At 40.1% G+C, this 13919-nt stretch overlaps 1 protein-coding gene across 1 annotated transcript in view; it reads left to right on the forward strand.

The window, feature by feature from the left end:
- Positions 1 to 13919, forward strand: part of Gap43 (growth associated protein 43) — a 93673-nt gene that overhangs the window by 47555 nt on the left and 32199 nt on the right. The window contains exon 2 of the mRNA NM_017195.3: positions 522 to 1086. Coding sequence (NP_058891.1) covers positions 522 to 1086 — 565 coding nt within the window. The remainder of the gene's footprint in view (positions 1 to 521; positions 1087 to 13919) is intronic.

A 13919-nucleotide genomic window follows, 5' to 3' on the forward strand; every position in this document is an offset into this window, starting at 1 on the left:
TTTGTAGAATAACATTGACTTGAGAAAGGAAATACATACAAAGCTCATTTCAGTGATTTTTATCTGTTTAGTTTGTGTTGTTTAAAGTAGGGTGGTGTGTTTTATACTGTAGCCTAAGGCTAGCCTGAAACTCACTATGTAATTCAGGCTGGTCTTGAATTTGCCCCTAATCTCCTTTCCTTCCTTTCTTGAGTCCTGGAATTACAGAGCTTCTCCAGCCTACCCCTTGAATGCCTGGGATTGTTCGGGGTCAGAGACAAGGTAGCATTTGGGTAGTGACCTAAGTCTGTAATCCCTGTATAGGGAGGCTGAGAAGGAAAGAGCTCATCCTCCAGGTCAGGGAGGGTGACACATCAAAACTATGTCACTAAAGGAGAAGAATGACTGGTGAAGTGTCTCTGAAGATTGATTTGAATTTTAATTCTCCCAACCGCATAAAGGTCTTAGCACGTAACGAATCACTCAAGAGTTATCCACCCGTTGAGCTTACCTTTTTTTTTGTCCCTCTTTTCTCCACACAGGTTGAAAAGAATGATGAGGACCAAAAGATTGAACAAGATGGTGTCAAACCGGAGGATAAGGCTCATAAGGCTGCAACCAAAATTCAGGCTAGCTTCCGTGGACACATAACAAGGAAAAAGCTCAAAGACGAGAAGAAGGGTGATGCACCAGCTGCTGAGGCCGAGGCCAAGGAGAAGGATGATGCTCCCGTTGCTGATGGTGTGGAGAAGAAGGAGGGAGATGGCTCTGCTACTACCGATGCAGCCCCAGCCACCAGCCCTAAGGCTGAGGAGCCCAGCAAGGCAGGAGATGCACCTTCTGAGGAGAAGAAGGGCGAAGGGGATGCGGCCCCTTCAGAGGAAAAGGCCGGCTCAGCTGAGACAGAAAGTGCTGCTAAAGCTACCACTGATAACTCGCCGTCCTCCAAGGCCGAAGATGGCCCAGCCAAGGAGGAGCCTAAACAAGCCGATGTGCCTGCTGCTGTCACTGATGCTGCTGCCACCACCCCTGCTGCAGAGGATGCTGCCAAGGCAGCGCAGCCTCCAACGGAGACTGCAGAAAGCAGCCAAGCTGAGGAGGAGAAAGGTGAGTACCACGGTGAGGGTGGGGCCACGGGCGGGACGCACCAGGGATGTTAAACCTAGAGCCAGACCACCTACACTGTCCAGAGGGAACTGTCTAGAGAGCGTAGACCACAAATCACAAAAGTTATGGTGAATCCCCCCCAAATCTACAAGCCCGAGAGAAAACTCAGAAAGAATTACATGGCGCTAGTACTGGAGAATCAGACAATTATCTTAATTGGATTGATATAAACAGTCAAGCTTGATAATCCCGGTTAAAAGAAAATGTGCTGTATGCTGATAGACTTAGTTTAATAAGTAATTACTGAGACTACATTTATTTCATGGATGGGAATTAGCTAATGTGATTATTTGGCTCTAGGAAGGGCTTCCTATAAATACAGCCAACTCTTTATTGATTATCTAATGTGTGAATTGCCAGCAACAAAAATATAATCTCAACCCTCCTTTCCCTGTCCCACAGTACGTTCTGGGCATTCTACCCACCACCAATTGGCGAGTGGTATCTGCTTATATGGGGAGAATGTTTATATATGTTCGTAACTGGATAATGTTAGCTGTCACACTAATTGGGGTCAGACACAATTAGGAAAATAAGTCTGTTGATGTTGCCAAAAACAAAACAAAACAAAAAAAAACAAACACAAAAGAAAAAGCTCCATAAATTATCATTTTATTATCAAAGACATCACTCTCTCATATGCATAAATAATTGAGAGTTGACTGTGAATATGAAAAGGTACTGGATTCTCTTCAGTTTGGAGCTATAACTTGGAAGTTGGAGTGTTTTTGTTATGATGGCCCAGAGAGTCTGCACGGAATTAGAAAAGAACATCCTATGAACAATGCAAATCTAATAGACTTTCATCCCCGGAAGCTGGCTCTGTCTCTCACCCCAGCATATCTAGGGTGGAGGAAATCAGTCTCCCCAAGGGCTTTCCCTAGTCTGGTGTGATTGAGAATACCTTTTATGTTGCCTGGATCACTGTGACAATTACACTAGAAAAACAATTTAAGGGAAGAAAGAATTATCTTGTCCCAGCTTCAGATGTTTTAGTCTATGATGGGCTTTCTCTGTTGCCATGGGCCTACGGTAATGCAGGATATCATGGCGGCAAGGGTGTGTGCAGAGCAAAGTTTTGCACCTAATGGTAGCTAGGAAGAAAGAGATTGGGGAGGGGGGTGGATATAGATGAATGGATGGATGGATGGATGGATGGATGGATGGATGGATGGAGGCAGAAAGGGAGAGTGAGGGGAAGAGAGAGACAGAGATGGAGGGAAAGAGGGGAGAGGGAGATGGGCAATATAGATGGAAGGATGGACAGATGGAGACAGAGGAAGAGAGGGGGAAGGGATGGAGAGGAGATGGAGAAAGGGAGGGAGGGAGGAGAGAGAGAGAGAGAGAGAGAGAGAGAGAGAGAGAGAGAGATTTTAAGATACACTCTTCAAAGACACACACAACTAGATCCCACCTTCCTTAACTCTATCACCAGTTAAAGTCTATTCTGAGTTAATCAATGGAATAAACAATTGATTAGGACAAAGACTTCTAACTGTCTCTGAAATTTCCCTCACAGACGCACTCTGAGGTGTGCTTTACTGATGCAGGTGACTCTCAATTGACAATCAAGATATTTCATTGTGCCTTTTGATTCCAAAGGTCTTGAGAGATAAAGTTACTTCTGTGCCAGTTTACCTGGGTTGATATGCCCCTTTAGAACTTTATAGATTTATCCCAAAGACTAAGGGTCTAAATTTGTGCCAGACCACTATCTTGGGAAAGTTCATGAGACTGGACCAGAACACTAATCCAGAAAATGTTAAGCTATCCGACCTTCAGATTGGTAAAGCAACCATTGAATCTTTGACTAGATACTAAAACATGGCAGATGAGTAGTCTACATTTTCAGGTCTGTTTTTTTTTTTTAATTTAAACTTCTAGGGTACAACAATTATCAGAGGTATCAGCCCACTCTCACATTCCAGCTTCAAATTAATCATTATTCTTTCTACCAGTGACTTATTTTATATTGTAGCTGCATACCTGTCCTAGAGGCCTGAACTTACAGTTAAGACAATGATGTCATTTTCCCCGTAATATCAAGCTATGTGGGTAGGACATTGCTGTAGGTTTATTCAACACAATTGTCTTGATTCCTTTCCTTTAGGCTTAAAGTTCAAGGCTCAGATAAGAAGTTTGGGAACCACATTGAAGATATCCATGGTGTCATTCTGTAACTATTGGAAGTCATCATGCTTTTAAGTGTTTGACATGTTTGACATTACTTAGATCATATTTTTTAAACTGGGATTTTTAAAGTACAGAGAATAGACAAAGACATGGTGTGATTTCAGGTATTTATACTAACTGTTTGGTTTGATAGAATTTGGTGAGCCAATAAAAATCTCCCTGTATATTAATATATAATATTAAATATTATATAGTATATTAATAAATACCCTACACTATATTATATATCAGTATATGATAAAATATTATATTTTAATATATTTAAAGATAGGCAAGGAACTCCATTATATTAATTTCATGCTTTATCATTCTAAATGACTGATTATAATGTTTTATGTGGTAAGTATTCAATAAATGTCACACATTGGAAGAATAGAAATTGACCAGATTTAAGTTATAGATAACACATTTTACCTGCCTATGCAGTGCTCTTGCAACTTTGCAGATTCTAATCATTTATTTGATTTAAAATGTTTCTAATCACTGAAAGTAACTAGAGATCAGATATCTGTCTTGAGCTTTTCAAATTCTAGATGAAAACTATCTGAACTAATGAGACTGTATACGGTACGTTGAAAGGTTACTGGGAGGGCAGGCGACGTTCAGTGTGAAGGTGATCCAGGAGGCAGTAAACGGTGCCTTTTGATTTATCAGGCCATGTGTTTTAAACTGGGTTTTCTGAAGTTTAAAGAATAGATACAAATACATGCTATAACTTTATGTGGCTTGTTTTTTTAAGCTTCGGATTGATACTTTTGTCTCAGTTAGATTCTGAATTTGCAGCTTGCCTTTCTGAACTGAATTCTATCAGTCTGGCTTGTTCAGTGGGACAAGCACGAATCACTCAGTTATTGGGACTGCCATGGAATCACAGAAACTAAAGGTGACAAGAAGATCTGTCATATCATATCGGTCCCAAATTCCCTGAGCCTCTGCCTCATGTTCAGCCCCTCCCCCCTCACCGAGTTTCATTCTAACCCTGGCTAAAATAACCGTATTTTCTTTCAGACGGACTTGGAAATGGACAGCTCCCATGCTTGTTTTCAGATTCTGTGACTGCAGAAAGACGTAACCCAGCAATGTACTGTACAGGCAGGGGCCAAATAAGTCCTAGGAGATAATCTAAGAAAATAAGATAAAAATTTTCAAATCAGCTCTGCTCGGTGCTTTAATAATACGGACATGATTTGTAAACTAGGAATATATTACCTACCTATGCCATTTGCTATTTATGGCTTTGTTATTGGTGAGTACCTCTTGCCCTGATACTGGTTTCTTTTCTTGTTTTCCTCAGCTGCCTAATTATGCATCTCTGTTTCTGTTTGCACACTCTCAACTCTCAGTGTGCCTTTAACCAAACGATTTCACTGAGTTTCTGACTCCCTTGTAGGAAGATGATTCTTTGTAGGAAGCAGCCTATTGAAGCCCTAGGACATACCCTTCTTCACTGAGGAGGGGAGAACTTTTAAGAACCCTTTAATGATCTTGTCCTTGGTCATTCATGCCAAGCAGACAGCATGCTCGCTGGCTCTAAGTGATGGAGTCCTCTGCTTCTGTCCCTCACCCCGCTCCAATACTGCTGATGGAGTTTCCTCAAAGATGACCCTAAAACAGCTGCTGCTATATATAGTATTCGCAATGTCACCTATGTATTCTGGGTGTTAATTTGGTTAGATTTCATTTATTTCTTTTAATTTAAAAATTACACTCACGTATTTGGGAAGCATGTGGGGGGGAGGTGGGACGGTTGTTACATAGGTGTGGACCACCAGGGACCACTTGCCAGAGCCAGTTCTCTCATTCCACCATGAGGATGCTGGTGATCAAATTGAGGTCATCAGGCTTGATGGCAGGTGACTTTACACACTAAGCCATCTTGCCAGCTCTATAATTTACTGATATAGTGTCATGACATCTTTCAAACTGAGATTATCAACTTGGATCAGGGAAACATTTGTTCTGCAATTCTCTGCTTGAAGGAAAAAACTTAACTTATTATCTTTGTACCTCTCTCCCCTTTTATCTTTCCTTCCTCTTCCCCCTTTGTGATTTCATTCTTACTTCCTCTATGTCCTTCTAGTTAAAATATCTTGGTGTCGTAGGAGTCCAGAGAGTGGCATTTAATCACATTAATAATCTCAACTGAATCATGTAAGTAGGTATGGGATACTTCTATTTGCTGTATACTTTAGAACAAAACCAACCAACCAACCAACCAACCAACCAACCAACCAACCAACCAACCAGACAGTGCTTCTGTAGCCCAGATAAAATTTAACTTATGATATTAAAAACCTTTGATTCATGCATATGCAAGTAGCTAAGTTACGAGCAAACAAAGCAGATAAACATTGATAATTTCTAAAATGATTATGTATAAGAAAAAGAAAATCCAGTGTATACTTCCTGATTTAGAAAAATTCTTATATATATATACATATATATGTAATATATAATATTACACACACACACACACACACACATTGGTCCCATCCAACTCTGTAGCTCTTGAAAGAACAAACCAGCCTTGCCAAGCTGTGTGTGTTAGAGTGGGGTTTCCCTGGGAGTTCACGATTGCTTGGCAGGATGCCTCAGAAAAGGTTTAGATTTGAAATGCGGCTTCAACCACTTCCCAGATTTATATACCACTCATAAAAACTGAAAATTTGAGTTGTTAAAATCCATAAATGTTTATAAAACATGGGTACCCTGTCAGCTTACTCAGTGCAACACTGCTTAAATATGGTTGATTATTAAGGTTTTATGGACCACTTTTATACAGCTAGAGTAATCATTTTTATTGGTTTTACTTGACAACAATCCAGTCGCATTGGTTAATATTTTCCTTTCTATTTTTACAGTCTGAAGGCAAAGTAAAAAAGTATGCTGCCCACAGACACAGTCACTGACAAAGTGGGGAGGGGTGGGCTGTCCAACTGATAAATTTCTAAATCCTTACCTTTAGGTAGCCTTGTAGTTTTTAAAGCTAAAAGGTTTGATCTTGTCTTTGTTTCTTTTTCTCAGTGGTGGTGCTCATCTCTCATGGTTCTTTTGAAGTCTCAACCAGAGCATCTGGGGCATGCTCTGTTCTACATACCTATGAGGCAGTCAGGGGGAAGTATGCTTGAATGAGGAGACGGAAGGTCTGTTTACAACAGTTAATAGGCAGTTTATTAAGAGCCACAAGTTTCCATGATAAATGATGCATGGTAGGTATCCCATTGAACTGTTGTAACCACCCTATGGCATGCTTCGGTACCATGTCCCTATCCCCTTTATGGGAGAGAAATTTGAGGTCCAGAGATTAAATGGGATACTTAAGAACTTTTGATAACTAGGGAGGACCAAATCAGAAAGCTCAAGCCTCACATTCTGAGCCCTTACATACAGGCAGCTAGGTACCACTCTGGAGAAAACAGGAGAAAAATGTTCAATGAGACAACTATCTTGGCTAACATAAGAATATCTCCTGATTTGTATAGTTGTGTGCTCCACGGTGTAGGGAATTATCAGTGATCACTCTTACAAGGAGGCATCCAGGAACACTGATAGTTTCCTCTCAGCTCCATCTCCCCAGAACGATGAGAAATGTTAGAGTAATTTGGATCCTAAAGTTCTTATCCAATGGGCTTCAAGTGCCCCTTTGTTAGAGATCGGTAAGCTTCAAAGATCAGTTGAAACTGTTCAAGATAGGAATATTGCTAGTATCATCAGATATGTCAGGGGGAAAAATGTGAGAATTACAAATAGAAAAGGGTAGGTCTCTGTTGGTTCCAGGTCACTTGCCTCACAATTAGGATGTGTCTCTCCCTGAATTTGGCTTTTGTGAGTGAAAGCCTTGCTAGACACCTGTTTAGACCACACCCCTCTTTCCAGCAAGTGTGTTTATAAAAAGGAATCCACTGCCTTCATACTACCTAGGGCCATATTGCTGAAGAACTTTCTAGAAAACATGAATTGGAGTAAAACTTCTATTTCTGTAGTTGACAAAGGATGCAGAGAAAAGAGAAGATGAAGACATAAATTTCAGAGTCAAGAAATATATTGTTAAGGCCCTTCCTGCATTCTCCCATGATTCATATATGGCTATCGCTTTATAAAAGATAAAGTTCATGCAAGCAGAAAGGCATGCATGTGAGTGCCTTAATTTAAAATTGGTCATATTATATTTGGCACTGAAAATAGAATATTTCTTAAAATAGAGTAGTTTCAGGGATGAACAGTCATTCATAATTTTTTTATTCTGCACACATGCATCTACACATGCACCCTCAGTCTCTGAAGTATGGAAAAGTGAAACATGAACATAACACAGGGAACCTGTTTAGCTAACCATGGAGAGAAATTGGAGTGCTCAGTCTAATGGAAGGCTCCTCACTCTGTTCTCACAGACATAGCTCCATTACTTGATGAACCCTTCCTATAGCTAACATGAATGGAAGGGCAGAAGGAAACAGAGGAGCAGCTTCAAGCTCTGAGAACTGTATTCCTAAAGATGTCTCAAGATGAGATGGTTTAGAGCGTAAATAAAGGTGTAGAAAAGATAGGAAGGCATGTCTAACTTTTGTCATGCTTCTTAATCCAATTTAAGATTTTTACATAGAGAAACTGAATTACTCCAGCAATAAAAACTCATTCTAATTTATATAACAAAAAATAAAAAGCTTTGCACTTTTGCCTTCTTCAAAATATCAGGTATTGATTTCACAGCAATAAATCTTGGCTTTTAAAACAAATATTTGTTTCAGGGCTTGCTTAAAAGATTTACAGGTTTTCCTGTTAAGGGTGATGAGTGGCGTCATGTCCCAAATAGATCCATCTTATCGACTATACTTAGTGAAATCTCTGTATGCTCTTAGTATAATAGACTACGTACCACCTCCAATTATGAGACTTGAGTTCTTAATCAAATTTCATTGGTATTTCAGGCTAGCTGTTCTGTACCTTATACTTAGTGTCTGTGTATAGTTAAGTATGTTTAACTAGGGTTTCTATGCCCTCCAAAAAGCAAATGGTACCAAAGAGACACCTTTGATTTGTTGGCAAATGGCCTCTTCCCCAAGCATGGCTACTTTCCTGTTGAACCTTCTTGTCTCCTGGGCAGTATATTGGGAGGGGGGGATGAGATTGAGAAGAGAGAGGATTGGATAGCAGAGAATGAATCTAGGAAGCCAGTTTTGGGAGACTTTGTGGTCATACCTGAGGCCCAACAGATGATAAAAGATCAAAAGGCACTTTTAACCCTGTATTATACTTGAAATTGGAAATAAGTACTTAAAATAGGGGTTCCCAATACGGTTAAACTCCTGTCCTTTAGTCCTCCTAACCCAGACTCTAGGAAAGAAAATTATAACTATGTTGACTATATTTTTGTTGACAGTATATTTTCACTTTCCTCCTAGACATAATCATTATTTATGTCATTTTAAGTCTGCATTATTTAATTAAGTAATTATAGCGGTTTTTATTGTCATATTGATTGGCTTTTATAATCATTAGTAAATTGGTGAGCTATACATTTGGGTATATCTCACAGGTTGACTCTAGAGGGTTAACTACTGGGAGGAAGAGAGGATCCTGATGGTGGGGCCCTGAAAGAATAGAAGGGACAAATTGGGGGAAACATCCAAATGTTCAGGAATTCCCTTCTTTCTGCTTCATGTGTACCATGAAGCAACTACTCTGCCACACACTTCAATGTCATGAAGTATGACCCCATGTGTGCATCATAAGGACTATGGAGTGGACCACTATGAACCAAAAAAACATCCTTCCCACTGCAAACTTGTTTCTGTTGGGTACTTTAGTGACAGTGAAGATAGCAATGACACCGTCAGTAAGGAATTAAGCAATTGCAATAGCTTAGAGAGTTGGGCTCTTCCTTAAATAGATAAAGGATATATCCAGCAGACATCCGATGGGTTTAGGAAAGGTTTGCAAGTAGATGTGTGGAAAGATGTAATATCATTTTTTTCTTATTCCTTAGAAAATGATATTCTCTGTAACAGGCCATTTAACCATAACTGACTAGCAGTCTTAGCATTTGCAGTTAGGCCATATCAAACATCTGTGGGAAGGATAGCCTAGGTAATACATAATAAGTTAGATGTGTTTGCTCAACAATTCTCATACCTGTTTTCAGGTTTCAAGTCACACATACTGTGGTTTGTCCATCCTGCACCATTCTATTTTGGAGGAAAAGTCAATATATTCAGAGAGGAAAACACACACAAGGAAGGACACTTTCCTCTTCTGATAAATTATGCTCAGAATATGGGTTCCTCATGGGGCACATGAGCAGTGAAATAATTTCTGAAGGATAGCCTTTCCTACCCCAATACAAGTTAATAGTCTTTTTCAAAAAATATTTATTTATGTATGTGAATACACTGCCACTCTCTTCAGACACACCAGAAGAAGGTATTGAATCACATAACAGATGATTGTGAGCCACCATGTGGTTGTTGGGAATTGAACTCAGGACCTATGGAAGAGTAGTGAGCGCTCTTAACCTCTGCACCATCTCTTCAGCCCTGATAGACTCATTTTTTAATTAGGAAGAGGAACCAAAAGCTATTCTTCTAAAATCATTCCATATTGATGCTTGATGAATATGTATGTGTTTCAGAAAAACAAAATTCTTTAGAACAATGAAATAATGAACAAACCACACGCTTTCTTTGTCTTTAACCCATAAGGAGTGGCAATAGCCCAGAACCAACCGACTTTCTTCCTCTTCTTCTTTTTCTCTTCCCTCCTCACCCTCTTTCTCCTCCTCCTCTTCTCCTCTTTCTTCTGATCCTCCTACTCCTCCTCTTCATCTTTCTTTCTTGCCTTGGAATCTTCAATAGAAAGACAACTCAGCACTATGACTATTTATGTATTTATGTAAATTAAAACTATTCTTTTCGTTGTCTCTGTGTGGGTATGTGTATGTGAGTGCAACGCCTGTGGCTGTACAGAGATCTCCCAGCCTTAATTAGTGGCTGTTGTCAGCTGACAAACTTGTGTGCTGAGAACTGAACTTGGGTTCTCTGCAAGAGCAACGTGTGCTTTCAACTGTGAAGACATCTCTGCAGCCTTACAAAATATAAAGCATATAAAGATGGAAACTTTTGTTTAGGCTAACTAGAGGAAGCCTCCTAGAAGGTCTTGATACATAAGTTGCTTCACCTGTCTCAAAGGACAATAGGTATCCAATAAAAAGAGATAGTGTGTTTTTAAATCATACCCAAGAGGCCCTACTTTTCATTCATATTATTTCAAAAATACAAGTATTTAAATTCAAGTCATGATTCAGCAATGGGTAGTTAAAATTAACCCACAGTAGGAATGCCAGTTGTTGAGTGTCTTCTATGCTAATGCTTTGGCTGGAGAAGGCATGCAATGTAGATTTAGTGAATGAGTTAGGAATGAATGAATGGTCCTATGCAGGGGAAAGTCCCAAGCTGATACAGGACACTGATTTGTAATCTCCAGACTTGGCACAGGCCAATTCTTAAGTTCTTTGAGTATGAGCTTACTTTTTATAGAGCAAAATGTTGGACAGGGGATCACAAAAGTCACTAGTAAAAGACCTTGGTGATGATCATCTTATGACATGTTCCTGATTTATATGCACATTCTAAAATAGCAAAGTGAGGTGGAACCTCCTTTGTACAGAGTTTCTATGGTGTCACGGACCTTTCTGGTAATTTGGAAGAGAGATAAGAAACTCCCCCAGAAACTGTTGCTTTTATTTGGGGCCATGTGTCCTCTCTGTGGTGGCCAGAATTCAAAGCAGCTAGGGCTTTCTAGACCAAGGGGGACATTTTACAATATGTTTAGAAACATATTGCGAACTGGAGGCAAACCAGGGCTGCTCTGTTCTGCAGCAGGTGATTAATTTCATCCCAGCTCCAGGAGTGACCTGTGGGGTGACTCTTACCAGTGTGTGACAGGCACACCCAGAGAAGGAATAATCTGCCAGGTTTCTTGGCTCAGTTCCTTCTCTGACATGTCTAAGTAGTCTTTGCAATGTGAACATTCTGCACTGAGCATTCTGCTGCTCCACTGTGGGGTCAGTGGTTTATGCCTGCCTGAATCAAGAGTGCTGCTGTGACAGAGTTGAGGAAAAGGCCTTTTCCACCCTTGCTGTCTACTCTCCTTTCACACAGCCTATAGACAAAATCTGTGCACAGCTTGGGACCTCTTTCAGACTGTAAAATTTAAGAGAGTTGGTGGTCAAATAGATTCCTCCATATCCATAAAGTACAACTTGTTATAACTTGGATGTATTTGGCAAAACAGACAAACAACAATCACACCACATAATTCCCTATTCTAATTTAAAGGGCAGAGCAGACCAGAGTTTAAGCAGTTTGCATGCTTCTACTGGTATGACTAAAGCCTTCTATAAAGAAAAGCAGTGACGTGATAAAAGGTATTTTATTTCTCTCCTTTCTGATCTTTTAATACTCATAGGATTAAAAAGATTCCTGCAGCTCTGGAAAGGGCAGGATCATTGATCCCAGGTCAATAGTGGATGGACATTTGGTGATGCTCTACTCGCTTTACAGTATGTTGATTGTGGTCTGGGTAATTGTTAAGGTATAGGTCACTTTTGAAAAGCTGAGGAGAGGCATACCTTTTTTTTTAACATCAGGTTAATGAAGGTTTTATTTGTTGTGTCAGAATACCATTTAATAAGCAGAGAAGAATGTTTCTTATAGCCAAAATTAAACTGGAACTCGAGTTAAGTGTCTCTTATTATGAGAGCCTTTTCCACAGACTTCGCTTGAAGGATGAGTTAGAATGCATGCTTATGGAGGTTTGAGGTATACCAGGACAGCATTTTCTGTATTCTCTCTATTTATCTTAGGTGTGTTTAATTATTTGCGCATGGATGCGCTATGAACACATAAGTATATAGTCTAATATATAAAAGGAAAAGGAGGTGAGACAGAATGAAAGAAAGCAAGGGAAAAAATGAGGAGGAAGGAGCTGAGGAAATGGCTCAGGCAGGAAAGTGTAGCTCAGAGGCTATGTAAGTAAGCATGAGGACGTTTGTCCAGATCCTTAGCACCAAGTGGAAAACCAGGCTTAGTGGCTTGTGTCTATAATCTTAGCACTGGTAATGTGGCAGGAGGATCCTTGGAGCTCACAATCCAATCAGTCTTAGCAAATGGTGAGCTCCAGGTTCAATGAGAGACCTTGTGTCAAAGCACCAGGTAGAGAGCAAGAGAGGAAGACACCTGCCATTGACATCTGGCCTCTACAGGCACGTGCACACACATGTGCACAGACACGAACCAACCCTCCTCATTCATCATGCACAAAGGAATCCAAGAAAGTTAAAGTATCCACGATGTGATTAGCCATACCTGTAGTGACATGCTGATAAGCTGGCTTCCCAAAGCACGAAACTCAACATTTTAGAATTTGCCTAGTTCAGCCTGTTGTAGCTAATTCGGGCAACCTATGTTGTCACTGCATAAGCAGTTGGGAAAAGATGTCAGAGAGCTCGAGCACAGGCTCGTATCCGTGTGTTTTTAACAAGTTAATTAATTTTCCTTTGGATGACTCTAAAGTACTACAATAGCAATTATCAAGTCGCAGTGCTTCAGTGTTGGAGTACATAAAGACCCATGTGTAAAACCATATGCTTATGTATATGTGACATCATGGGAACCTGCTGTAACATTTGCGGGCATCTGTTGAGCCCTGTTGTTTAAATGGTTAAGGATAAAGGCAATGCTTAGAACTGTACCTAGTATTAACTAGAGAAGTTATTGCTCACAAATGAACTGATATATTGTCTTCTGAAGTGTGAACCAAGTGTTACACAAGGCCACAGCAGGTAGTGGCCTGTGTCCAAGCCCAGTGGCTTGAGCTCAATCCTAGAGTCCACATGGTGGAAGGAGAGCGCCAGCTCCTGCACGCTGTCCTCTGAGTCTCAAGATGCATAGGGCGGCATGTGCCTGCCATCCCCTGCCTCCTCCAGATAAGCATATGTAATAGTTTTTAAGAGTGATCTGACACTATATCTTTTGAATGAATTGTAAGGCTTTTTATTTCAGAGGCAAATTCAGGGTCCAGGTTGAATTGTAATCACAATACTCATGTGTCCTTTCCCTCACACTAATTTCAGTGCTAGGTAGAATATTGTAATAAATGAAGGAGGGACAAGATTAGTGAATAATTTTAAGGGCAGATATTTTTGTTGTTGTTCACAAATAACGGTACTGTGGTTGAAGATTGTAGGGGGAATACAGTTGTTTGGAGAATGTTAGAAGCTTTTTGCTTGAGTCTCTGTCCCTCTTGTCCAAGAGGATCATTTTTCAGCTCTAAACTACACGTTGAAAATGTAAATGGAAGGAGATCCTTTGCTACTGTCTGTGTGTGGGACTAGAAAAATTGCCCACATCCTTTGATCCCCACATTTATTATGAGTATGGATAACCATAACTACGCTGATGCTGTAGATTATGCTCGTTAGTTACAGGGCTGGCAGAAAATGCAACTAATTTAAACTACATTTTATTCATTGGTCTGGGTCACCCCTAAACATTGCATTGTTTAAGACAATATTAAGACCATGC

This window comes from Rattus norvegicus, chromosome 11 (assembly GCF_021556685.1).
Source record: "Rattus norvegicus strain SHRSP/BbbUtx chromosome 11, alternate assembly SHRSP_T2T, whole genome shotgun sequence".
Lineage (NCBI taxonomy): Eukaryota > Metazoa > Chordata > Mammalia > Rodentia > Muridae > Rattus > Rattus norvegicus.